This window comes from Aspergillus nomiae (genome assembly GCF_001204775.2).
Source record: "Aspergillus nomiae NRRL 13137 chromosome Unknown contig00232, whole genome shotgun sequence".
Taxonomy (NCBI): Eukaryota; Fungi; Ascomycota; class Eurotiomycetes; order Eurotiales; family Aspergillaceae; genus Aspergillus; species Aspergillus nomiae.
The window spans coordinates 1-26,081 of NW_015378287.1; the positions used below are offsets into that span (position 1 = coordinate 1).

Here is a 26,081-nt window from a genome sequence, read left to right on the forward strand (position 1 = left end):
CATATTTTGCTCTAGGTTCGTAAGCTACCAAAACCACTATTGCAGCTGGTTTGTACGCTAATCTATGGTTGCGGCCAAAAAGCCCTGTATTACTCCAGGTGTGACTGGTCGGGGAAAGGGGCCAAGTGCGGGGAGAATACCGCCGAATACAAAATAAAAGGCACGTCTGGAGAGGATAAGTATTTAGCGTTCTTATACTAGGTATAGCTTTCGCCAAACTATCGGTGGATGAGAGTGTGGGATAGCTCCTACGAAAGGGCCAGGAGTGTCAAATCACATCACTACCTCTTTCGTATGGGCTAGAAATCCTTCATTGTATTTTGATATCAAACTTTCTGACCATTGGTGGTCGCTCTAAAGTCCGGTCTTCGCTTTTGTGCTTGCATAAGTTGAAGAACTGGGGCATGGTATAGTCAAGTTATTGAAACTCTGGATTACTCCAGGTGATTGTGTACACTTTTCTATTTAGAATATTCCAAGCTGGTAAAAGAACATAGGGATCTAGCCAAGCGTGGCTTACTACTGCAAATTAGTAGGGTAACATGGAACATGTGACCCACCCCTCCATCGACATTCTCCCTTCCACGTACTCTAGTCCTTAACGCAACCTCTTCAGGGCCACCCTTTTATTTAAAGAAAAAGTCCTTTGGAAACCTTCGATATCATGGCCCGGTTAGATCAACTGCCACTTGAACTGCTTATTCTAACTGCACAAAGCTTGCACAATCAGAAAGACATCAGCGCTCTTGTACGGACCAACAAGACTCTACACCATGCCCTGTATGCTTTGCTGTGTCGGTTCAATGTCGAGCATCATCAAAGCTCGGCCCTGCTCTGGGCCGCGAGAAATGGATATACCGATCTGGCGACAAGATTGCTTGATGCCGGTGCGAACATCTCCTCCCATGAAGGCCTAGATGAAGACGATTACAACCCGTATGACTTGGTTGACCTTTCCGAAGTCAATCCGCTCTTAGCTGCCGCCCAGGGTGGGCATCTTGGAACCCTCAAGGCCATGCTATCCGAGAAAAGACCAGGTCGAGCCTCTTCACCAGCGCAGCTACGTACGGTTTTTCATTGGGCCATCCGCTCGCGCGCCAGTGACCTTGTGGAGTTGATGATTGAGAATAATGCCCCTTTAGATCCTGCAGGAACACATCCGAAGGCTCTCTCAGCACTGAGTGTCGCCATTGACTCCGGAAACAATTCCATTATTCCCCGGCTTCTTGAGTTAGGGGCACGATCCGGTCTCTTTGAGAGCCCATGTCCCGTCGAGCTAGCGATATGCACGGATCAGCCACAACTAGTCGAGCTTTTGCTCAAGCATGGTATGCAGCCACACGATAACGAAGGCCTGCGTCATATTATACGTCGAAATGATAAAGCTCTACTGCAACTCCTTCTCGATTACGGACTGAAGCTTAAGTTTTACTTCGAGCCATTATTTATCGCGATTATGGAAGGCCAATATGAGATGGTCGTAATGCTCATTGACAATGGGGTGAACCCAAATCTGACACACAGTTTAAACGCGAGGGACGAAGAAGGCTATGATAAGATCTATGCCTTGAGTCCAGTTGGGTTTGCGATACAATTTCGGCGCTTGGATATTCTGAAGCTTCTTCTAGACAAGGATATCCTCCCAGGGCGGTCCGATTTGCAGCTCGCGGCGGAAAGGAAGTATGAGGAGGCAATGGTCCTTTTGTCAAAATTTGCAGACCAAGAATTACCTGAAAGAAAAGGGGCATCTGACCTTTGGATGACGGAACAATGGAATGTTCCAGACTTCCGGATGCCAGATATCTCATATCAGATTGAAGACACGATCACACCTGGTCGGCGGAGAGCTTATATTTATATATCATGATACAACGCTGGTGTGCACCCCAATATTCTTGTTCAGCACCTAATTAAGAGTGTCTGTGATAGTTTATCCTTCCCAAAAGTTAGTACCACAACATTGATAACACGAATACATCCATCATACCGATATCCCAGCTACCCTGCGCGCAAGCAACATCGCCAACATAATAATGATATATCCACCATGTTAGCAACACATACAAGACGGCAAGGGTATGTTCCGAAGTTGCCGCTCCTTCGTGCCATTAGTGTCGTTATTCGCGATCAATACGATCCGTTACACCAATAGCACTATGACCTACTAAGTATTGTATTGGTCCTATTCTAGCTTCTACGGATGTATAGTAGGCCTGGTATATCACCACCCCTGAGTCTTTCTTCCTGATCCTTTCCGTTTCTAAAACCCCTCGTACCTCCGTGAACACCCCTTTGTGGGGCAAGCACTCTTTGGACGCCAGTGCATTCTCACTAGGATGAATATGGTTCATGCGCTCTATACGCACCTTAGCAGCACCTAATCAGGCATACCTTAGCTCCCAAAATCTCATTGCTTGCCAAAATTTGTCACGGTAGGCATAGAAACATACAAGGTTTAAAGCCCGATGTAACGGCGCAATTTTAATCTCAAATGTACATCTGGTCTGGATCTCCAAGGCCCGGCTCCTCCCGGCTCTTCCGGGCTCTAGATCATCACTGTTTAATAAGTGGATCTCAACGACGAATGACACGAGATGGAGCTTGTACTATCTCAAACTGCATGGCAAATTGGATTTTCTGTCAGGCACCCAACTGTGCTCCACTATGTGAATTATCATGCCATTCTCAGTTTTAATATGCCTTCTTCCGACGCAGTTAGCTGGGCTCTGCATGTAACCATAACGTGATATATTGAGTAGAGGCGACTAGTGTCATGGCCTCCTCATAGTTCAATCCAGTCCTATCACTAGTTTAACGGAAGAGATTTTGGTGGCATGCATCGGCCGGCTACCTATAAACTCCGTTGCTGTTGGCGCTTGATTTCCTCACCATGAAAGGCTCTAATAGTTCCGTCCCTCTTTAGGTCTACAACTTCGGTGGGCTGCACGCGTAGCATGGTGAAAGAGACAGCATACGCCTGATATCCCTATTTCCCGTCGATTTGGAATAGATAGTGTCGTACCTTAGTCATTTGAGCCACCGGATTGCGTCTCATCATGATCTTGGCTCGGATTCTAGGACTGTCGCTCTTCGGGACAGTAAACGCTGCTACACTCGGGAAACGCTTCTCTAGTGCGGATTTTGCAACTGGTGAAACGGACCCAAATGTAAACAGTGGCTGTACCTACTGGGCCAACTCGATCCAGTCCACCGACACTTGTGCGGCATTGGAGAGCTACTACGGCATCACTCATGCGCAGCTTGTTTCCTGGGTAAGGCAGAAACAAAACGCTTTTGATGATAGAATTCAAGATTGCTGACTGCTAACACGAGCCCTTGCCGTAGAACCCATCCTTGAAAGCGACTGACTGCACGCTGAATGAGAAATGGAGCTATTGTGTGGAAGCTCCGACGGTTCCGACCACCACCGAGAAGACGACCACAACTACAGAGGCTCCAGCCACTACCACCTCTACCTCGACAGGTGCAAGCACCACTAAGACCACCGCGGCAGGCCCATCTCCCACTCAAACTGGGTTGATCTCCTCCTGCAATGCCTTCTATTACGTGCAGAAGGATGATTCCTGCTGGGGTATTGCCAATTCATATGGCAACTTTACAGTAGAACAATTTTACTCATGGAACCCGTGAGTTTGATCTAAGTCGAGAGAATGGCCGCATCACTAACTGCTTGGGCATCGGCCAGTGCTGTGAAAGCCGACTGTTCCGGACTTCAGCCAAGCTACTATGTCTGCGTTGGCGTCGCCGGGTCTACTACTTCCACTACCACCTCCAAAGCAACGACGGCCTCACCAACCACATCTGCACCCCACTCGCCCCAGCAAAGTGGGATTATATCTAGCTGTATGCTACCTTACTCTACCCCCCATATGTGTTTTTCCACTTGACCTAAGCTCCTAATTAACTATACCCTAGGTAACAATTACTATTTCGTAGAAGCTGGCGATGAATGTGCTCTGATTGCAGCCAAGAACGGTATCACACTTAGTGACTTCTACTCCTGGAATCCCGCAGTCGGCTCAACTTGCAGCAGCCTCCAGGCAGGCTATTGGGTCTGCGTTGGTGTTTCCGGTAATATCACTGCCGCCTGTCTCCTCCTATCGCGCACAAAAACTAACACGAAGCCATAGGTGGCACCGCAACGACCCACGCAACCACGACAAAGACTACAACCAGCACAACAACGACCGCCGGCACTGGGCCCACTCCCACGCAGTCTGGCATTATCGCTGATTGTTCGGCCTACTACCAGGCCCAAGAAGGGGACGACTGCTGGTCGATCATCAATAAGAAGTACTCCTACCTCACCGCAGCCAAATTCTACGAATGGAATCCGGCAATCGGCCCAAACTGCAGTAACCTGCAACAAGGGTATTACTACTGCGTTGCGACGAAGCGTGAAGGGCCGATGCCGGACACCATCAGTTCATGCGCCAAATGGCATCTTGTGGCTAGTGGCGATAGCTGCTGGTCAATAGAGCAAGAGTACTCCATTACCTCCATGCAGTTTGCTAGCTGGAATCCGTATGTGGGGTCTTCCTGTACGACTCTGTGGCTAGGGTATTATGTCTGTGTTGGTGTTTAGTGGAGCGATTTATGGCTGGTGACCAGGGGTGAGCTCGGTCTCTTGCCTGACTGAGTTCCTGTCCCACGAACAGTTACACGATGTTATTGCGTCACGAAGTAAGTTAGAAGCAATCCAAGTGCAGGTATAACTGCCTGTCTATAAAGACAATACGCAAAAGCGTACAGACTGGCACGTCGAATGTAGTTAGTACCCGAGCAACAATCTCCAGAGAGGATCAGTGCTTATAACAGGACTGGTTAGTCCCAGGACAGCAGGTGGATAGAAAGTCTGCTTTGGAAGCTGTAAGATGCGAACATATGCATACTCGCGTGGGACGAGTTCCCAAATCCACGAGCCACCACTACGGATGTACGGTGTATTATGTGATCTCTTGTATGAGATAGGCCACCCTATATATACCACCTAATCGATCGATACCTTGCTTGGGATTCCCTGTGAGCCTTTTTCCTTAGTGTAATAGTGGGGTAGGTGACTCGATAGAATGAATCTCAAATAGAGTGGCCTCTAAAATATCTAATTATTCTTATATTAGGTATCATAGATTTACTGACTATCTAACCTATATAGGTGCCATATTTAGCACGGGTAGGTCTAGATCCTAACGGGAATACTACTACATACTCGCCCGGGCGTGATCATGTATTGCTCTTCTGAACAACTCTGGGGGAGTTGTTCCCCAAGAATTAGAATCGCCTTATGATCTTACCCCCACGCGTGCCCCGTGTTATCTTCCAATTGCGTTGCCCGTTTTCACCAATATGAATATAGTGAGGTTTGAGTTCTTCACTGTCCGCACCGCCGTGATACCTCGACTCTGGAGAGTCTTTGCAAGAATCGTTACGCCCTCTATGTTCTTGTACACCGGAGAGCTTGGCAAGTCAATGATCACAGTGGAAGAGATTTGCTCCTGTCGAAAGAATTAAAATTAAAGGCATAGCCCAGTGCCCCGCGTGGCGTTGCCCCAGTTTGCCCAACAAGGACGGGGCATCCAGATATAGGTAGGGTAACAAAGAAACACACCTCACTGGGAGTGTGAAATCTCATAAAAATTCTATCCGAGTCGTTTATCGGATATAATGTCCACTCCAACACGGTACGATGAGGATAATATAAATAGGTCCTCTGGATGCCCTTTGGAAGCACACATATCATCAAGCTCGCTCCCATCAGTTTACCGAAGAAGATCAGTTTACCAAAAAAGAAATATGCGTCTACTCCTACCCTTCATCGCTCTGCCTTTGACAGCTCTGGCTACGCCGCTAGGCATCTCTGATCTGTTCCAAAATTCCGTTGACCCAAACGCAGGGAACTTCAGTTTCTCTTGCAAAGACATCAAGCTCGACGGGAAAAATAGGCCCAGCAAGGATGGAGGTCATGCAGTTCAGGACCTGGTTGCAACCTGCGCGGTCGGCGACGGGACCGAAATTACCTCCAAGTTAAACCTGAATCGTTGCTTTGGCCAGTACGAAATGAAGAAGGAGCAAGTAACCCCGCGCCGTTCATCCACTCGATAAAGCACGTCGTCAAAGATGTCCTAGCTAACTGTAAACAGTGGGAATGGGATCAACAACTATTCTAAATGCTATCAGTTGACTTACGAGCCTACGTCGAGTCCAAAGATTCTTTGTCAACGTGCTGATGATCCGAACGTAATCCAGACAACGGTATACAATCTCGGTGAGTTCCCTTTTCATGTTACATACATACAAGCATGTGCCTATTTATTCTAACTGTTGAGCTTAAGACGCCGTTATATCCAATGACCATGGCTTCATCAAATGTTTCGATCATAAGGGCGAGCGCATTTAGAGCTCAATGTTTCTATGGCCTATACATGAACTTGGCGTTGCTGCATACGAAGAGCGAGACATGCAGCTAGTGACGCTCTAGGCAGGAACGACATAGTATGCTACTATGCAATCAGGATGTTATGCTGAGAGTCTCAGGCATTCGGGTGGGCTTTTTGCTTCTTGTATCATACGGCGCTATGTTCAGAACTTGTGTTTTCCTTTGTACGTATGCAGGTTTATGATACGTGTATGTATTATTACCAATTGATCAGATCGGTTTCATTAAGTCTTTCACTATAGACAAAGTCAGGGTTTAAGGACGACAGTAAACAGTAAAAGTGGATAAGATTACCACCACTACTATGTAGTAGTATAGATTCCATCAAAAGCGATTATATCATCGCCATCTGTGATCTACCGGTGTTTTCATCACATGAGCCGCAATATTAGGGACTCCTAGGGGTCTATCAGGATACCCCCATCAGATTCGATCGAGGCTTCTAAAGGCGCATACAGCTACATCTGGATGATTACCATGACGTGGACCGAGATCGAGGGGGCGAGGACGTATTAGATGCAAGGAAATAAGCCATGAGAACAAAAGTACCTAAATATAATATGATCCATATCCAGGGCTTCCCCATGTACTTATTGATATAACTGACCAATGAGCATGGGGCTCTTTTTATATCAGCCAGTAGAAGTGATAGCTATATCATGGATAAGATTCTAACTGAGACACGCATCTGTCAGATGAATCTACGTCTGACATGATAGGCGAGGATGAAACATGCATCGAAAGATCGTATATTTCCCGTTCAATGATTGGTGAAGTATGAGCACTCCATGTACTCCGTACGCATTACCTAGTAGTAGGTACTGTGTACCTAAGGCCCTAACTAATATAGAGTATCTCACCACAGTGGCAACAATAAGCAAGGAAATGAATAACTCGCCACATCACCTTTCTGATTTAAGATACGCGAAAGGGAACAGCATATATCTATCTCTGACGGTGTGCAGACGATGTTTTAATTATAGCGACGATGAGGTCATCTCAGGATGGAGAACTGACGCGTCCGACCCGCCACGGCTTCGATTGGACGATGCGAGCCTGGATGTGGAGATCGGCATTTTCGTAGGGATGTTAGCTTCGAAGTCACGCCAGTATTCACTATGGACTAGTAGTGGGCAGACAACTCCTGAGCGATGGCCATGATCGTGTCGGCACTTTAATTAAAACTCGAGGCGCGTGCATCTCAAGCAATCAATAGCTCTGCAGATCCTGATATATCTCAGTGTCCGAGCTTGAGTGCTCGTCGACGCCTCGACGTCCCTTCTTGCAGAGATAGCGTCAATGTCATCATCCTAGAGGCGTCTATCGTAATTTACCATGGAGAGAACCCTTAATTAGGGTCCTCCACTTAAGAGTCAGAGCTACTCTGGTGCTCTCGGTCTAAACCCACTGGATCAAGTGCCGAGCGGACAGCTCCGAACGGAGGAAAACGAGAAGCTCGGCATTTTTGCCTGTGCATGAGACGATCAACCGAGTCAGGCAAATTTTGCGTCTTTGTGCTCGTGTGATGGTTGTATACTCCGTATATGTCCAAGATTACGTGTCTGGAATGCTCATTTGGTTCGTAACGATGCCATACTTCGCTCGCTTCTCGTCACAGAGAACCACGCAGATGCAACACAAAGGGTATTTTGACATTTGATGATCCCCAAAAAGCTATATATCAAACAGTCTGCCTAGTAACACATGACCAATGCGCAAGAGCCCTGGTTCAAGTCTAGAATCAAAAATGAAAAGAAAAATGTATAGGTAGAAAAAGAATCTAGCGGGAATGTAGAAGACGCTGATTCACATCAAATGCCCAGCAATGACCATCTCCCAAATATCGCTCCAAATGAAATTAATGGCTCCCGTTGCCCATAATGTATATCTAAAGATTTTACCCCTTGAATCATTCAATATTAAACCGGTCATCATCTATAGCGATCGCGCAGCCCGCGCCGCTTACAGGGACTTGCCCTTGGCGAACGCCTGAGCTCCGTCAACCAGACGCCTCTCAGTGTTCTGTCGGCCGTTGACGAAGTCAGGGTAGTTGAGGGTCAGCTCAACGGCGCCGTTGACAATGTTGTCCACAGCCTCGACACCAAGCATGAACGAGTGGTCCTGGTTGCCAACCTCGTAGCGCCAGCTACCGAAGCGGCCACGGGACCAGATATCCAGGTTCTGAAGCTTGGGGAGAATCTGGGTGAGGGCGCCCTCACGCTCCAGAGAGGGAGTGGGGTAGCCGTGGTCGAAGCGGCGGTGGTATGTGGAGACGATCTCGTCGGTGGGCTTCAGCATCTCAGTGTTGACGAGACCCTGGATAGACTCGGCAAGGAGTGTTTCGTAGTTGACGGGCTTCATGGAAGACTCAGAGACCTCCAACATGATGGACCAGTAAGGTCCCTCCTTGGCGTCGTCGCTCTCGGGCTTGGAGCCGTCAGCCAGCTGGAGGGTAGGAAGCTTCTTAGAAGCCTCGGGCTGGTTGTAAGGAGAGTAGTTGGAGAAGATGGTGGCACGGTAGAAGGGGCAGTTGTCCTCGGGGAAGTACAACCAGCACTTGTCACCGATTCTGTCGGGGCGAGAGCCACGGATACCAACACCAATGACGTGAGTAGAAGAGTAGAAGAGCTCCTTAGAAAGGCTAACAAGCTCCTGGTTACCCATAGCCTCAGCAAGGAAATCCACAGACATGGTGGAAACGAGCTTCTTGTAGCCGACAGTGGTGCCATCGGCGAGCTGGACGGTCTTGTTGTTGGCGTTGACCTTGGTAACCTTGCCCTTCTCACCAAAACGGGTCTTCTCCTTGGGAAGAGTGTCGGCGACGGCAATCCAGATACCACCAGTACCGCCACGAGCGGGGAAACGGAAAGTGGCATTGGGACCCCAGTTACCGGCGGTCTTGTTAAGAATAACGTTGGTGGTCACGGCCTTGACGTTGGGGGCGGCGACACGCTCACCGAGCCAAGCACATTGCATCTAAAGTCGCGAACCATCAGCCAATCTGTCTTCTAATGCACAATATCGGTCTACCAGAGCATCAACGTACCTTGGTGGTGGGCACGGCCCAGACCTTGTAGTTGTAGGGACGCATGAAGAGATCGGCGATACCAGTTCCCATCATGCGAACGATCCACTCGTCGAAGTTCTTGGGCTTGGTGTTGGCCACACGAGCCTCGAGAGCAGCATCGATCATACCGTCGATGCACTTAACCTGCTCCTCCTTGGGAAGCATGGAGATGTTGTTCTGGAAGGGGTAGGGGACCCATTGCTCCTGGCAACGGACGTAAGAGATACGCTGGTGGCTGTACCAGTCATCCTCGTTGGGCAGAGCCTCGTCGATGCAGTCGTCGAAGTACTTGTAGTGGGAGAAGATAACGTGGCCTCCGACGTCGTAGAGCTATCGCCTTATTAGCTATGCCGCCTTCACGAAGCAATTGGATTATAGTACATACGAAGCCTTCGGGGGTCACATCAGTGGAAGCAAGACCACCAGGAGTTTCATTGCTGTCCACGATCAACCAAGATGGACCATCCTAAAATGACGGCAATCAGTTATATTATTCGGGGGACACGGCGCAAGATTGGAGAATCGTACGATCTGGTTGAGACGCTTGGCGGCACCAAGACCAGTAGGGCCGGCACCAATGACGAGAACGTCAACGGAACTGTAGTCGAGCAAGACCCTGTGTCAGTGCATTGCGAAACAAGCCCCTGAGTCTGGCGAGTACTTACATATCTGGGTGGGTCATCCTGCCTTGTAGGATATCCTGGAAGCTGGGGACGCGGTTCAGGGTTCTGCGGGCGAGGCTAAGCATAGAAGGAGAGAGTGCTGCAGGGAAGCTGCAGTATTTAAGAAGCAGAGGACAGGAGAGTGATGAAGAGAGAGAGAGAGAGAGAGGAATGGAAAAGAACGGTGAGCGAAGCAGGGCAGATAAGAACGAAAAGGTCCAAGGTATCGCAGGCCGGGAAAACGAAACGTGACAAGTCGAAGCTGTGGGGGGTTCCTGTTTCAAGTTTAGGCCCTAATAAGATGAATTACCTGTATGGTAATTGATTCGCAAGCCCTCCAGGTTAGTGGTTGGTTCAACTCTGGTCGAGCCACCGGTAAGGGGAATAGGGGAAACCCAAATAAAAATGCCAGAGAGGCAAACGAATTAAAAAAAGAAAATTAATTTAAAAATAAGTAAAAGTAAAATAAACAATTAGCAAGAATAAGGGGAACTTAATCTCAATGTCTAGAACTTCGACACGAGGCGAATCCAACCCCGATCTATGGATGCATTGTACCAAACAATCTCAGAGTCCTGCTCGGTGTTCTTTTCGAAGTACAGTACCGTACTTGACAGTTGTACACGACGTTGGCTAGGATTGTCCGGTAGTACTACGACTTGGATTGCCCTTAGGACCGTTCCTTGCACGAGAAAATCAATTGTAACCTCGATAATCCCACGGGATGCTGCCCATGATTGGCCCCAGTCTCAATCCTTATCATCCCAACTTAACATCCTTCACATCCTTCACATCCATCACAGTCGACATCAGTGGTGGGTTCTCTCGGCAGGCACCAGGGGCTGAACGACTGGAATGGCGACGGTTGCTCTTATCCTAAAACGGGACGGCAACTACTCCTCTAGGAAAACCACACCAGTCACCATGCCCAAACTGGCACATGTCTTCCCATCTGGTTTGCCTGTGCTGTGGTTAGCAGGAAGAAGAAGGGGCAAAAAGAGTTTGATGTTAATTATAACAGTGACAACTATAAATTTTCCGGGGTAACTGTTGCCATTGCATATTAAACTCTCCATCAAAAGTGAGATAAACCTTTAGATCTAGAAGGAAAAGGCTATATCCACTCAATCATCTCTGAGATGAATGACAGTTGGGTGATATCTGGCAGGATGGTTCATGTCAATGCAAATTTACAGGATCGGGGAGACCAAGAGATCCAGAGACCGATCGCAGTCGAACTTTGTCTATGCTGTTCAAGGCCAATGGCATCTGCGCATCTATGTAGTTACGTACGCCTGCTATCCTGCAATATTGGAGTTCTCCTACGGGCTTTTCTGTGGTGCGATGAACATTCGTATCATCGCACTCATAATAAAATTGATTAACGTGATCGTCCCTTATTCGATCCATCAAACTTGCCAGGACTGACTTTGGGCTGAGCACATGAGCTGGACGCAGAACGGTTCCACTGATTGTCCTTCTCAGAAAGGAAAGCTCGAGATGATCTCTTTCCAGAAACCCTGCAACAATGTTTGAACTTTGATCAGGGTCAACGGAGCGGTTAGCCACCACGGAAGGGTCCATGGAGAAAAGCTTTCTTTGACCCTTCTCAGCCTAAGCTTGATTTGTGGCTGTTCTATTTTGCCGGGAAAATTGCTCCCATGGGAACAGTTTCTTCACATTCACTTGTCTCCGGGGTTGGTACCATGGAGAGAGAATCTGAAGGAGTCCCCATTGTCGACACCCATTGTGCACCGGACTCCGAAAGCCATCGTAAGAATGGCAAGCAGTGACAAAGAGGAGGATGTGACGGTGCTCCATTTCGTAGAACAAATCAGGACCCTCGTGGGTCGTTGCAAGGCCCTGATAATCCTATCTAGGAAGGTGGACAGATAATCCATTTTAGATTTTATTTGAACGCCATTGAACCAAGGTGATGGCGTCAAATCCTCAGCCATCAGATCGCCGCATTCCCCACTCGTAAGGGACCTCCGCCGCAGCGCTATGGACAAGTGGCCGCTGAACGCGGGTAACTGAATGCTTGGCCCCAGACTGCTTGCGTAATGCAGCCCAGTCGGTGTTAATTTTGATCAACACTCTCCATGTCGCAGGCTCACAGCATGAATTCTTCCGCTCTTGATTTGTCCACCTATTCGAGTCTTTGTCATTGGAAGTGTTTCGGAAGCTGACGTTTGACGGTTTGACGCTGGAACTCAAAACTACAGTCATTAAGCAAATATTGATAGAAAAAGAATGTGTGAAATTTTAACTTCAAGTCCAATAGGAGAAGAAGGGGGGTGGAAAATTCATAGAAGACATCAATATACTGGTACCTTGGATGGGGACCAAATTTCCTAAGAACAGTCCGAACGACCAGAAAAAGGGGCAAGAGAAAGAGAAAGAGAAAGAGAGAGAGTGGACACCTGGAGATTGACACCATTCGCCAATTTTCGCCACGAGAGTGATGGACATTGGCCTCGCCCCACACCAACACCAATGGAGTGCTGCTCCTATGGTAGATAACCCACCAGGAGGTTGGAGCAGTGCAAAGTATAATCAGGGTTGTTATTTCAAACATGAGCGACAAAGAGCGGGACTTGCATAGGGAAGGGTTGACGTACGACTGTGTTGGACCCTGATATGCAAAAAATAATTGAGGGGGTAGGCATGAGGTACGTGGAGAGTACGTATGTATTGCTAGTCAAGGGAAAGCTGTGCGGGTACGGAGTACTGATACTTTACCCGTACTGTCTATACGAAACTGGACGTCCATCGTAGAGATCAAAATGAATTCTGCATGTAACAATGGTACGAAGACTGTACAGTACGCGTAGTCACTTTATCGATCTGTTCATGTCCACCGCACTTTTTCGCCTCCAGTCTCCACCATGTCCTCCACTGTTTGCCCGGCTAGAACTCGAAACGGACGAAACCAACCGTCAGAATCAAATGGTAGCGTTTCAACTGCCGTCTGGTCGTCGAGTAAATTAATCCTCTGGAGTAAAGTTCTTCGTAACCAATTTTAAAACAGAAAAGATCAAATAAACGATATTAATAAAAAAAAAAAAAGATGGAGAAAAATAAAAGAGAAAAGTAAACCAAAAAATTATTAGCCCATGTCAGTTACCTGGTGGTACCTGTATCGTTAGTCATGCTCTCTCGTTACATTCTTTTTTTCCCCTTCCTCTTTCTTTTTTTGTTAACCATTACTATTAATATCTATACTACTGCCACTACTATGAAATGGCTGGTACTGTCCACTTCTTCACATGTTGTATAGTATGCGAGAGAAATAAGATATGTATGGCAGTATGTACCATGTAGTACTTGATGTATGGCTGGGAGGGAACAGAAGGCGTGTGCTGCATGCAGTTGCATGCCTTAAGGGACACTATGTCCGGTAAGCGTTGACCTTGGACCGGGTCTTAAGACGGGAGTCTAAGTGCAAGCTTGCGCTTCCCTCAGCGAACGACATATCTTATCCCGGCCCACGATCTCTCGTTTCTTTTCGTTGATGCGGATCCCCGACCCTCTCTTCCCTGTTCTTTGCCTCGTCCTGCCCCCTTAAAATAAAATAAATAATCTCTCCAAATAAATCAACCCGTGCCGCGTTCTCGCAACGCTTACCGACGAAAAAGCAAATCACAGCTCATCCGCAGGGTAAGGAAAAAAAAACGTATACTTACTACGTATTTCGCTCCCAACCTTTTCTCTTTCTCCTCCCTCCCCCCTTCTTCTCCCATGCTTCCCATCTCTCTTTCGTGAGCGCCAAGTTTGTCTCTTTGCATCTCTTTTCTTATTCTTCAGTTCAGGCCAACTCTTGTCCCACTCGTTCATTCATTCACGCTATTCTTCGCTTCTTCTTGGACTAGACTTATTCCTTTCTTTCCAGTTTTCCTGTCGTTTCATCTTCACCCGTGGCCTCCGCGCAGTTTAGCCAAAGCAGCCTTCTACGGCCGCGACCCTTCGAGTTCCAACGCTTTCTATCAGACCAACGTCGTATCTTGAAAATGAGCGCCGAAGGAGAAAAGGCCAGAACCTCTGGCGAGGTCTCTCGCCCGGAGCCTACCCTGCCTACTGTTAACCCAGCCGCTGAGAGGGCAGAGCCTCCCAAGCCTGCCTTCCACCCCGCGGTTTATGTGACGTGAGTGCACGGCCTAGGAAACCTGGTCTCGCACAAGATGTATTTACTAATGTGCTCGCAGCGTTTGGATTACTTTGAGTTCCAGCGTCATTCTGTTCAACAAGCACATCCTCGATTATGCTCAGTTCCGTAAGTACACTCCTGAGATTTGTGACTACAGAAAACGAGGATAGTTCTAACGTCTTTTGTTATGCAGGCTTCCGTAAGCTTCATCTACTGAATCACTTTATTGCAACGGCATCCTAACATCGTGGCAGCTATTATCCTTACCACATGGCATTTGGCATTCGCAACCTTCATGACCCAAATTCTCGCCCGCACTACCACCTTGCTCGATGGCCGGAAAACTGTTAAGATGACTGGCCGAGTTTATCTCCGCGCTATCGTCCCTATCGGTCTTTTCTTCAGCTTGAGTTTGATTTGCGGCAATGTGACCTACTTGTACCTAAGTGTTGCGTTCATTCAAATGCTTAAGGTGCGTTTGTCTCGATCACAAAAGCATTGTTCGTCACTCATAATAATATCTAGGCTACGACTCCTGTCGCCGTGCTCTTCGCCACCTGGGGAATGGGAATGGCCCCTGTGAACTACAAGGTGCTCATGAACGTTTCCCTGATCGTCATTGGTGTCATTATTGCATCTTTCGGTGAGATCAAGTTCGTCCTCACCGGATTCCTCTTCCAGATCGGTGGTATCATTTTCGAGGCCACTCGTCTGGTCATGGTGCAGCGCCTGCTTAGCTCCGCCGAGTACAAGATGGACCCTCTGGTTTCCCTGTACTACTTTGCTCCCGTTTGCGCTGTGATGAACGGTGTCACTGCTCTGTTCATGGAGGTCCCTTATGTTACCATGGACCACGTTTACCGCGTTGGTGTCTGGACTCTGTTGCTGAACGCTGTTATTGCTTTCCTGTTGAACGTTTCGGTTGTCTTCCTGGTAAGAATCAGCCTTGTTGATAGTATTTGTGTCTAAACTAACTGATTGGCTACAGATTGGAAAGACCTCCTCCCTCGTTATGACCCTGTGCGGTGTTCTGAAGGATATCCTCCTGGTCGTTGCGTCGATGATGATCTGGCAGACCCCTGTCACCGGTACCCAGTTCTTCGGTTACTCCATTGCCCTCATTGGCCTCGTCTACTACAAGCTCGGTGGTGATAAGATCAAGGAATACACCGGTCAGGCCAACCGTGCCTGGGCCGAGTACGGTGCCAACCACCCCGCCAAGCGCAAGTCCATCATCATCGGTGCTATTGTCCTCATCTTCTTCCTGTTGGCTGGATCCATGGCACCCAGCTATGCTGGCGGCTCTGTTGACAGAGTTAAGGGCTTGCTTGGTGGCGCCACTGCTGGGAACGCGTAAAGGCGCCGCCTGATTTTTTGTGAAGTGTTCTGTCCCAGACAGATACGGAGTGGATGTATCCTGAACACGGAGCGGCTTCAGGTGCCATGTGAAACTGAACGACACAGACTTACCAACCTTCCTTTTACCTATTTATACCACTATTTACACAGTGGGCCTCACGATAAAGCTTATGGCCCGCAGCTTAAAAGATAATGCTCGTCAGCTGCAGTAGTCCTGTGGGATGGATACCCGGAGTGCCAGGAGGTACGGCCACATGCAGGGAATGCAGCTTGTGCCTGATGAACACTGGATGTCATCTCGCGGGGTTGTGATATGACTTGGGGATCTCGTTCGGGAGGTCCCTACTTTTTGTTGTTTACGGTGTCGATCCTTCTTCGGATTCCATTGTATTGCTTGAGATTTGATGAACATTTGTGTCACGTTAAACTCGCACGAGGTTCTGGTGTCGGGATATTGCTTTTATCTAGCTCTTGATATTGTTCCGCATCCCTTCTTGTGACTATAGATTTATATTTTCTACTTCTTCTGACAAAATAGATTTGATTGAAATATTCCCAGTGCGTTGCAGTTGTGGTTGTTCAGATCGAGCAGGTGGTGGTACGTCGCACGGAAGGATGGCACGGAACTCCGGACTCGCTTGAGGACGACGGGAGGTGCCTGAGCGTTCCAATGGCCATGCGCCGTGCTTCCTCAGGCCACACATGCAAGGCTTCCAGGCTTTCCCAAATCGTCATTGACTTGCCCAGGCCAAGTGGAGTAACCGTTCGATCCAATTGGCAAGGAAGCTCCTCATACTGCAGGCCCACCCGTGTCAGATTGACGAATGGGGGATGCGAAAAAGGTTGACAGGGTTCCTGGAACGACCGGACGCGCGGACGGGGCTTGCGAAACGAGCCAATCGGGGGAGAGTTGAAGGTCAGGGTTCCACAGGGTGGTTGCCCAGAGCAATGGGCCAATCGTCCAATAATGGTGGCATCCTTGCTGGTCGATCTGGAGTCGGTGGAGAAGACTAGCCGTACAGTACGGTATGGTATGCAGCCACCGCGCATTGCAGGAAAATGGCCGACAAGGCGTGTATGGAACGGTAACGAGGCGAACAAATCCTTTCTCCGCATCGCATCCAAAAAAGAAGCTCCGAAACGTCCAAGCAAATCATCTGCTTCCCGTCAGCCTCTTTTTCACGCGTTTTTCTTTCTCTCGCTTGCTACTCCTTCCATCCCGTGGTTCGCTGTTGGCTCCTCATCCTCTCTCGTGTTGTTCCCTTCCCTGCATCTTCTCTCCACCCTTCCCTTCCTTTCCTTTCTTTCCCTTCTCTTCTTCCTTTCCTTCCTCCTCTCCTCATTCTCATTGTCTCTCTTCTCTTCCATCGTCACATCCCCATCCATTCCTCCTCCTTGCTCGACCATTACACCTTATATCATCTCATTGGATATCGACCCTCCTGTTCTGGTTCGCAACCTCACCATCCGTTGCGCTAACCTCGTCGATCTTCTTCTCACGGCTTGGATCTCGTGATCCACAGGTTGCTCTATCTTGTTAGTTCTAGCTCACTTTGACAAAACAGATCGGGTTCTCTTTCTTGTAGTTGCCTCCGATTCTATCAGCTCTCTCACACCACCATGTGTCCGATGATGCTCAACAGCCTTTCCGATGGCCCTGCCATGATCCTGTCCCCTCCCCAGGAACACGCCTTCCTTCAGTTCCCTCGCCACTCTAAGCTTGATGTCGTCTCCCAAAACTCAGGCTCGTTTTTCTCGAGTGGCCCAAGCACCTCATTTGGTGCAAAGCTCGCTGCATCCGGGCCTGTCGGTGGAAAGCCATCGCGCAAAAGATCGCGTGACGAAGCGGCTTTTGAAGAAGCTATGAATGCCCCCAGCGTACCCTCCATGCCCGCGCCGGCTCCTGCAAAGAAAGAGGAGCCCATCTATGGAGAAGGCATGGTTCTTCTGAATCCAAGAACCGGGCTGGCTATCTCCGCAGAAACCCAGACAGGCACCTGGTACGAAGAAACGCTGGAGAGCAGTGCTGCTTCTGCACCGTCTGCCTCATCGCATTCTCAGGCGTTTCAATCCAGTCAGTCGAATATCTCTGGCCGGAAGTCTCAACGCCTTGATCCCTCCGCTCCCAGACTCGATGATATCGCGCTCTCGTCAGTGCAGCGACTGCAGGACAGCGGCAAAGATGACAACCGCCGCCTCTTCGACGCCACAAATCGCTCGCCTGATGAGCCGCTGGTTGACGACGCCACCCGCCTTCTTGGTATCAGCTGGCAACGTATTACATTCGACGGCGATGGCGACATGGCAGCCGCAGTGCGCGGCTGGAAGAAATACATCGACAAACAATATTCTGCGTATCTCCTAGACTCTCAAATACTTATGAAGAATCGAGCTTTGAACGCTTACCTCGTGGCTGCACGACCTGTCACGCCTTTTGGACCAGCCAACTCCAGCGCTTTTTTCTTGTTCAATGACGATCTCACCCAGGCTCAGCTGGTGGCATCCGCTTGGGATACCTGCATTCAAAACCTCCGATCGAATCCCATTGTCTTCGAAGGGACTCAGATCCTGAATGCCGCACACCGATCAGTCAATAGTGCATCCCTTCAAACGCAGAATATCCTCGGCGCAAACCCCGCGAACGCCGGCCTTCCTCTCTTACAAACCCTCTCGGCACAGCCCGTCAGCAATGGCGTGAGCGTTGGGCTGAACGGCGGCGTAGGAATGGGGACGGGCATGGACATCGACGCGTAAAATCTCGACACGGGCTTCGACCGCGCGCCCGCGCGCGCGACAAAAAGTTTCGACGAGTTTTGCTCACATATTTCGCTTCGTATCTAACAGACTTTTCGGCACAGATATTTTCTCATTGTCATTTGGGTTCTTCGGCAAAACGTAATCATCCGGTATCGGGAAATTGGTGATATCATTTTCTGTTCTTCCAAGTTTTTAGGGCGCAAAAGGTGGTATTCACTTGCGGTGTTCGCTCATGGTTTGTCATTTCGATTTTCTTTCTTCATATTCACATTGTGTTCATAATTTCGATCCATCATTGTGAAAGATATCATAAGAGATCAACAAGAAATAAACATATTTAAGAAAAGACTGAACATGAAAGAAAAGCAGATCCTTTTAGTAGAATTAAAACCCCCACTAGTAGTCTGATCAGGCAGGAGTGACAACTCATTCGGGCATCCACTCAAGTAAACCTAAGTTGCCCTACGCACTCCACTACACGCCATATAGTTGTACTACGCGCTACTAGTATCCTACCTGTGGAGGGGCTAACAAAGGCAAAAAAAAAAATAATAATTTAGTCAATAAAAATAAAATCGAAGAGAGAAACGTACAAACAAAGAAAGGCAAAAAGGCCAACCAACCCTAGGTAAATGACAACAACAAAAATGAGTAAAACTGCAATGGTCAGGTACCATGATCAGTATTCATAGAGTGAATTGCTTTATTTATGATTTTTTATATTATTTTAGCTTGCTAGCTAAGACTTCAAGTGCCCGTATATACTACTGTTAGAGAGCTTCGAGTTGAATGGAGTTGGCTATTTGTAGGGGTTGAGGAATACGTGGATATATATTTTTTGGTTGAAGTATTTCTGTACGACTTGGAGTCTGGGATACTATCTGGGGTCGAATCGTCTCTCTAGTATTCTTGTGAACATATATTTTGTTTTACACCGTTCAATGTACGGATACTTATAAAATATATTATGTTGCTTTCTACTCCGTATCTGATCAGAACAGTTGGGTGGCCGTGGGTCTAATGAATAATAACAATCGTATTGAGAGGAGAGATCAACGTACTGATAGACTAGACTAAGTGCAGATCCGGATAACTGTCATATTTCCCCATTTGTTTCGATGAACATCCTCCTCAACATTCCCGCTACGTGCATTGCTAAACTACATAACTATATAACTATATAGGATATTTTAAGCGCTATAAGTATATAACTCCAGACCCCATCTATTAACCCATAATCTTAGACTCATCGTAGCAAACACTCATGATAAGATCCATGTACCCTATTCCTTTAGTGTTTCCACACTGGTGGTGACAACAATAGGTTCCTTCCACTCTTCCGACGAGTCCAGCGATTGTGGGCTCTTATGCATGAACAGGGAATCGATCTCCTCGAGACTGAGGTTGGCAGTTTCAGGGTAGAAAAAATAGAGAAGCTAAGCATGCTCGTTAGGTATTATGGAAGAGACGGCTGCGCACGATTTTTGCTCACCGGTACGAAGACAAGATTGAAACACATGAAAATCAGGTAGCCCTTCCATGCAAGGTCGTTGATCAACGTTGGTCCGATCATGGCCACAAAGAAATTCCACAGCCAATTTGCCGAGACTCCGAGAGCTTGGCTATTTTGGGAGTATTCAGTTAGCTTTGCACAAATTCCGCAGGGGCCACTGGTTGGAATGAAGCTATTATGCCTACCCTTTCGCTCGGACGTGTAGGGGGAGAATCTCCGGCCCGTACACCCATGGTATGCAGTTAATGGACGCACCAAAGATGAGCATAAATAAGAAGAAAAACGGCACTGATGCGGTAGCTGCTGCTTTCTCCATGGAGGTGCCTGTTGAGAATTAGCCAAAAATAAGCTCTCTGCTCCTCTACCCAGCCATATCACAAGGGGGCTGACCTACCCTTGAAAGACAAAAGAATGGAGATCATCATCATGCAAAGAAATAGTCCGAAAGATCCCCACATCATCGGTTTTTTTCGACCCAGTCGATCGGAGTAGAATGTGGGATAGAACGAGCCTTGTGTAACGGGATCAGCAGACCTTCTCGATAAGCAGTGTTCAAGAGGAATGCTCGGTTACCTATGACAAACATAACCTGAATAACGCCTCCGAGCAGTAGGCTCAACTCCTTGTCAAGGCCCACATTGGTCTCCAACACTGCCATCCTTAGTGAAATTCAAGTTGCATGGGCATGATCCCTACCTGTCGTGACATATGTCTGGTTGAGAATCAGTTTCTGCTGGGGTAAAACAATATTATCGGCTTCACTACTTACGACTATGATGTTGACTCCTCCCATTTGGTTCATAAATTGCAACCCGTAGGCCAGGAGCACGCGTCTGCCCGTGTGTAGTTCATCTTTTTTGAAGATCTGGGACCACCTGTATTCTCCGCGGAGGATATCCAGCTGGATAGCTTTGGTTATCCCTTGTGACTCCTCAATTATCTTTGGGTCGTTCGCAGTGCAATCATGGAAGTCACAAAGGACCTGCAAGCCTTCCCCTCCACGACCTCGCCGGTATAGCCATCGAGGACTCTCTGGTAGCCTGTTTATACGTGAGATACGTGTTCAGCAGCATATACATGTAGACGTGAGGTGGGATGAACACTCACCCGACGACCATAACCGTCACAATGAGAGCAAAGATGATCTGGCAGGCGATTGGTAGCCGCCAATTTACGGGTCCTTCAACATAGCTCATCCCGTAGTCGAACCAATAGGCAACCACAATGCCTACCCCAACGGCAAGAGGTTGGCTACATACATACATTCCTCGTTTCCGTGCGTCGCACAGTTCCGATTGGTACACTGGCACAGTACTGGTAAATATCCCTGTGCCGATTCCAGTAAAGAATCGCGACGCCAGCAACTGCGCCGTGGAAAACGCGCAGGTTTGTGCAATCGCCCCAGCCTGGATGGAATGTTATCTGAGCGGTCATTCTGTCAATCTGAACGTTGCAAGTGCAGACATACCACAATCCAAGTCATCGAGAACCACATTGTCCTTCGAAACCCTAGCCTATCTCCAATCATGAAACACACTCCCGTCCCGAGGAAGCAACCTAGGTTGTAGATCCCGACTATGATCCCAATGGTCGCTGAGCCTGGGTGATGTACAACGCTGAGAAAGTCTTCATTCCCCACGATCCCGGAAAATACACCCTGATTGTAACCTACAAATGACCAACGCTGAAGTTAGCTTGCTGCATGCTGCAGTACAACAGTGGGTTTGAGGTCTCGCACCAAATAAGACAAACGATATCTGGCAGGTGAGCATAATAGCCATCCGAAGGCTCAACCCTCGACCGTACATGTTAAGCTTCACCATGTTGCGAAGGAGGACACAGGGACAAGCTTGAGACAGGGTAACCGAAGAGTAAGGAGGGTAGCTGTCCGAAGGAGTTTATATAGAGAAATTAGTATGCTTCAGTTTGTCAATCAGCATGCAAACACGTTGAGCTGCATGTAATCTGTGGTGGATCCAAGCATATGCTATTGGTGACGAAAGAGCCTCAGTGCAGGATGCACCCTTGCCCACTATAGATTGATATTTCTCAATATCAAAAGTCCATACTAACCTTTTGTAGACGCGTGCAGGAGGGGCGTTCCATACCTGCCGGAGAAATTCCGCTCCTGATTTCTTAATAGGGCAAAGAGAGCAGGGAGAGTCAGCCGGTAATATGGCAGCATTTGACAATTCTCACTGCTTGATCACGATTCATGCATTCTGGGCTGCGGAGCAGCTACCCCTCGGCATTCCCAATGATCAGCAGATTCGGGGTCTGGACTGGAAAGTCTCGAAGCCTGTGCATAAACCCAACTTGCAGGATGTGGTGGGTTCCACTGGATATCACTTCCGGGTTCAACTTGAGGTGCACCGCCGCTACACAGAGCAAGCTCCTTTCCGAAGGAGAATGCATAACTCTCGTAAACTCTACCCTAGAGCTATGACCTCGGCCGAGAGCATTAGAATCGCGCCTCTGGGAGGGCTGTTACATCACAAACTGCCCCTTGCCTGATGGTACGGCAGCCAAGCGCATCCATGAAGTGGGTGGGGGAGGGTTAGCCTTCTACCTAGATGACACTGGTGGTGATATAGCAAGCATACTTAGTAGTACGTTAATGGGATGCATGTTGGCTCCCTTAGCTGGATCCAGAGAAGAGTGAACATGGGGTACAGGGGAGGGGAGTCAGTCTACGGCAACAACGATGGTAGTGGCGACTGTGGCAATTGTGATATGGAAGAAGCTTGAACTTGGAATGAAGCTGTGACCATGAGTGACTCTTGGGAAGCTGACGATCACACGTGATGGGTAACCGGAATGGCAGTTCCGAGTTAGAAAGGGAAGGAGTCGGGGGATTTCGTGCATGGTCACGGTTAGAGATGTGGACCTTGACGGAGGGCATGTTGCTCTGCCTTGCTCTTCCTTGATCCTCCGAATATCCCTAGGTTCTTCACGACGGGAAGTCGCTCATGATCAGACACGGAGGAACGGTATCATCGTGATATTCAAGGTTAACCAAAGTCTAGATTGTCACTTCTCGCATCCCAAGGTATCTATCCTATTCGCTATGCCTGGTATTAAACTTTAAAACTAAAGCTAGTCACACTAATCACTGTCATAGTAGTCGCTTCCCTCGTCATAGTAATCGCCGTACTGTCCTGCGAAAGCAGCATCCACACCATCGGGATCTTCCTCATCGTCGTCGTACTCATCATCCGGTTCCTCATCCGAATAGCCGTTCTTGTCATCGGTGGCAGGCTCCGCGGCATTTTCCTTAAGGTCCGCCTGACCAGTCTTATCTGTTGTGACACCGGTTTGCTGAGTATGTTCAGTGACACTACGCGCGGGAACGGACGTTGGAGCCGGGGAGCCAGGGGGGTTAGCGCGAGTTGATGGAGTCACTAGTCGCGCGCGTCTCGAGATACCCTCTGGTTCAACACTGACGCTACGCCGAGATGCCACACTCTGACTGCGGCTCATTCTCTCTCCTTCCGCCTTGGCGGCCTCATCTGCCCCCTCTTCGCCGAACAGTGACTCCAACAACCGATAGTTGATCTTCTTACTGAACCCCCTTCGTTCCAGCATTCGACGGGTCGCTTCTGCCGGAGTAGACGCCCGTGTGCTTCTCCCATCGCCGTCTTCGCCGTCGCCCTGCAGGTACGTGACATCCCCTAGCCTACCGCGACGACGCTTGCGTGGTTTATGCATCCCGGGCTGTGAATCAGCCTCTTCCAAGGCCCGTTTCAAAGCTTTGGCCTGCTGTGTCCGCAGATAGTCCTTATTCTCGTGCACCCAAATCCGCTCCTTGATCTCGACCTCGGCAGGGGACAGTAAACAGTTAGAGACCTCCGGATCTGATTCAAACTCCGCCTCATCGATTTCGGCGCTCTCAGATATAGCTTTCCTTGGTACCGTGGTACTCTCGATCATATTGGAGCCTTTCGTTAGATAGGCTGTCATCTCATTTTCGAGGGCTTCCTCTGAGGCGATCTGATCGGGAGTCGGAGTTGGTAGAGGTCGTGCCTTGGAGCCTTTGGGGCGGCCCCTAGCTGGTTTGCCCGGGGTTTCGCTAGCTTCTGATGCAACTTCGCTCTCGACGGACGTTGTCGACGTTCGTCTCTCACCATCCGCTGCGATCAAGGCTGGATCGATAGGAAGGCTAGGGATAGCAAAGCCATCCGCATCGACGCGTTTCGGCTGCTGGGGAGCGATGTTTGAGGGCGTTGTAGCGGCATCAGTAAGATCTCCCTCAATATCCGCTGCGGTTTCCGTGGGTCTTCTTTTGAAACTCCGCGACGGTTTCCTCCCTTCCCTTGCCCTGGTGAAAGAGGGCGGATCATGAGCATTCTCCAGTTGCACAGAGCGGAATTGATCGACTGTCAACTCTCCACTTTCCGTTGCACTAAATTCATTGAGACGTTGACTGATGGTAATTTCAGTTACTTTGACGACGTATACGACCTCGCGGACTGTGCGTCGGAAGTTGTTCATTCGTGCCGCAAGAATTAAAGCAGCACCACAAATACCGGCTGGACGTCGACCAGTGGTCATCCAGTCGCGATTCATTCGTTGCACGATACGAACAGCTTCGCTGGCCACCTGCATTGTGGCAGCTCCAAATTCCAGCTGTTTGGCGAACCTATAAATCAAACTCTCTGGATCGATTGGATTCATCAGAAATACATTACCACCTAAGCGCAGCTCTTCCAGCAAAGCCTTATACGTTCGACCCAGCTTGAACACGTTGATCATGAGGACATCCGCGAAATCAATGAGCATTACAGTGTTACCGTCCTGCCGGCGGCAGGCGATGTAGAGACATACCGCGGCCACTGTTTTTGTTCGGCGACCTTGAATGAAGTTCAAACCAACGGCGAGCTTGAAAACCTGGCCAGCTGCCTTCGAAGCACTCTCCGGAATGGTCAAAGCACGAGACAGCTGATTAATATATCGATTACCATTTTGCTCAGTAATCTCTCGGCTTTCCGCACCACCTCCACGTTGAAAGCCAGGGCCATAACTGCGGACATGAGTCTGATCTTCTCCGACGAATGTACCTTGAACAATTGCAGCACCGGATGATGTCTCACCGAAAGTCACTTCGGAGACAATGTTTGCCTCGCTGATGACCGTACCACACCCAGAACAAACCTTCTGCCCGTCATCCTCGACAATATGAGGTGCGGGACAACCAGGGTTAGGGCATGTCGACGTCTTTGGGTGAGTAGTCGGCTTGGCTGGCTGTGGCCGGCCAATGGGCTGAGGCCGTCTTATTGCAGCCGGATTAGGGGATTTAAGACTGGCCAGGCGACCCATTGGCGGTGCCCTGGGGCCAGCCTTCGGGGGGAATGGAGGGCGCATTCCCGGTCTAGAAGTAGACATGATAAACGAGTTCGAGGGGAAGTTAATGTTCACCAGTAACCCAATTCCAAAGATGTTCTGAAACGCAGAGATATATAAAGTAAGGAGGTCAGAAGTGGAGAGAAGATAAGAGTGAATGAGGTCAAGGAGACATTCTTTCTATTCGCGGTGCGAGGTGATTAATAACGGGGGTCGGGATCGATAGCACTTGGAGATGGAGATGAAATAAAATGTAAGGGAAGAAACGATATATTGTTTGTCGACGCCCAGAAGTTCTAAGAGTGGGTATCAGATGTGTTTGACAGTAAAGGGACTGGGGTCCAACAGTGGGAAAGACGCCAGCTTTACTCGGCGACGAGAAAGATCTTTTAAACAAGGAAGACTAGATCGATATCCATCCCATTTCAATAGATAGCTTGACACGCGACAGGCGATGCGTGGAGGGGTGAAAAATCGGATGGCGACGTGATCAGTGCGAGCGACGACGCGTTGAAAAAGTCTTCGTGGTCCAGTGGGAGGGTCACGTGACCGCGCTGGACTCTGGCATTCCTGTCATGTTTCCAGGAGGAGCCGCCGTTCGATTCCCGCTGAGTGCGTCAGGGACATTTATTATTCCACCAGGGCCGCTTCTCATGCTCATACAACATGAAGGTGGCCGTTTGCAATTATGCTTGCCTGTACCTGGTCATTCTTCCCCACAGATCAGGCAAAGTGATTATCAATCAGTTCGAGAAGAACTCCGTTAACTAACTTCATGG

General features: G+C 48.8%; 8 protein-coding genes across 8 annotated transcripts; 5 read left to right on the plus strand and 3 right to left on the minus strand.

The window, feature by feature from the left end:
* Positions 1-664: 664 nt before the first annotated feature.
* ANOM_007551 (Ankyrin repeat protein) lies at positions 665-1,867 on the plus strand (the record flags this gene model as incomplete). Its single annotated transcript, XM_015552807.1, has 1 exon — positions 665-1,867. The coding sequence occupies one exon, from the start codon at positions 665-667 to the stop codon at positions 1,865-1,867; it is 1,203 nt and encodes a 400-aa protein (XP_015404953.1).
* Positions 1,868-3,056: 1,189 nt separating this feature from the next.
* Positions 3,057-4,606, plus strand: ANOM_007552 (LysM domain protein; the record flags this gene model as incomplete). Its single annotated transcript, XM_015552808.1, has 5 exons — positions 3,057-3,272; positions 3,346-3,647; positions 3,707-3,864; positions 3,937-4,092; positions 4,152-4,606. The coding sequence occupies 5 exons, from the start codon at positions 3,057-3,059 to the stop codon at positions 4,604-4,606; spliced, it is 1,287 nt and encodes a 428-aa protein (XP_015404954.1).
* Positions 4,607-5,814: 1,208 nt separating this feature from the next.
* ANOM_007553 (CVNH domain-containing protein) lies at positions 5,815-6,418 on the plus strand (the record flags this gene model as incomplete). Its single annotated transcript, XM_015552809.1, has 3 exons — positions 5,815-6,071; positions 6,162-6,286; positions 6,354-6,418. 3 exons carry the CDS (start codon positions 5,815-5,817, stop codon positions 6,416-6,418), a joined length of 447 nt encoding a protein of 148 aa, XP_015404955.1.
* A 1,672-nt stretch (positions 6,419-8,090) lies between these two features.
* Positions 8,091-10,329, minus strand: ANOM_007554 (protoporphyrinogen/coproporphyrinogen oxidase; the record flags this gene model as incomplete). Its single annotated transcript, XM_015552810.1, has 5 exons — positions 8,091-9,433; positions 9,504-9,854; positions 9,910-9,990; positions 10,053-10,122; positions 10,190-10,329. Coding segments are annotated over 5 exons (1,644 nt in total), but the record flags the coding sequence as incomplete, so codon positions are not given.
* A 3,421-nt stretch (positions 10,330-13,750) lies between these two features.
* glfB (UDP-galactofuranose transporter) lies at positions 13,751-16,260 on the plus strand (the record flags this gene model as incomplete). The annotated part of the gene is made up of 7 exons (XM_015552811.1): positions 13,751-13,846; positions 14,079-14,330; positions 14,392-14,459; positions 14,527-14,532; positions 14,588-14,805; positions 14,859-15,266; positions 15,322-16,260. Coding segments are annotated over 6 exons (1,209 nt in total), but the record flags the coding sequence as incomplete, so codon positions are not given.
* Positions 16,261-17,312: 1,052 nt separating this feature from the next.
* On the plus strand, positions 17,313-18,446 carry ANOM_007556 (uncharacterized protein; the record flags this gene model as incomplete). The annotated part of the gene is made up of 1 exon (XM_015552812.1): positions 17,313-18,446. The coding sequence occupies one exon, from the start codon at positions 17,313-17,315 to the stop codon at positions 18,444-18,446; it is 1,134 nt and encodes a 377-aa protein (XP_015404951.1).
* A 1,095-nt stretch (positions 18,447-19,541) lies between these two features.
* Positions 19,542-21,815, minus strand: ANOM_007557 (sugar transporter-like protein). Its single transcript, XM_015552813.1, has 10 exons — positions 21,701-21,815; positions 21,431-21,630; positions 21,070-21,368; positions 20,732-21,002; positions 20,659-20,674; positions 20,536-20,613; positions 20,357-20,473; positions 20,148-20,286; positions 19,942-20,071; positions 19,542-19,885 (listed from the first exon to the last, which is right to left on the minus strand). The coding sequence occupies exons 1-10, from the start codon at positions 21,783-21,785 to the stop codon at positions 19,733-19,735; spliced, it is 1,488 nt and encodes a 495-aa protein (XP_015404952.1). The 5' UTR covers positions 21,786-21,815; the 3' UTR covers positions 19,542-19,732.
* A 1,252-nt stretch (positions 21,816-23,067) lies between these two features.
* Positions 23,068-25,344, minus strand: ANOM_007558 (transcription factor TFIIIB subunit BRF1; the record flags this gene model as incomplete). Its single annotated transcript, XM_015552814.1, has 1 exon — positions 23,068-25,344. One exon carries the CDS (start codon positions 25,342-25,344, stop codon positions 23,068-23,070), a length of 2,277 nt encoding a protein of 758 aa, XP_015404956.1.
* Positions 25,345-26,081: the final 737 nt, after the last annotated feature.

Excerpts from the sequence above, each read along its gene's own strand:
- ANOM_007557 (XM_015552813.1), bottom strand. The coding sequence starts at position 21,785 with ATGGTGAAGCTTAACATGTACGGTCGAGGGTTGAGCCTTCGGATGGCT. Across the intron at positions 21,003-21,069 it reads GTGACGGTTATGGTCGTCGG|GCTACCAGAGAGTCCTCGAT; the intron begins GTGAGTGTTCAT and ends ACGTATAAACAG. Across the intron at positions 20,072-20,147 it reads CTACACGTCCGAGCGAAAGG|CCAAGCTCTCGGAGTCTCGG; the intron begins GTAGGCATAATA and ends CTCCCAAAATAG.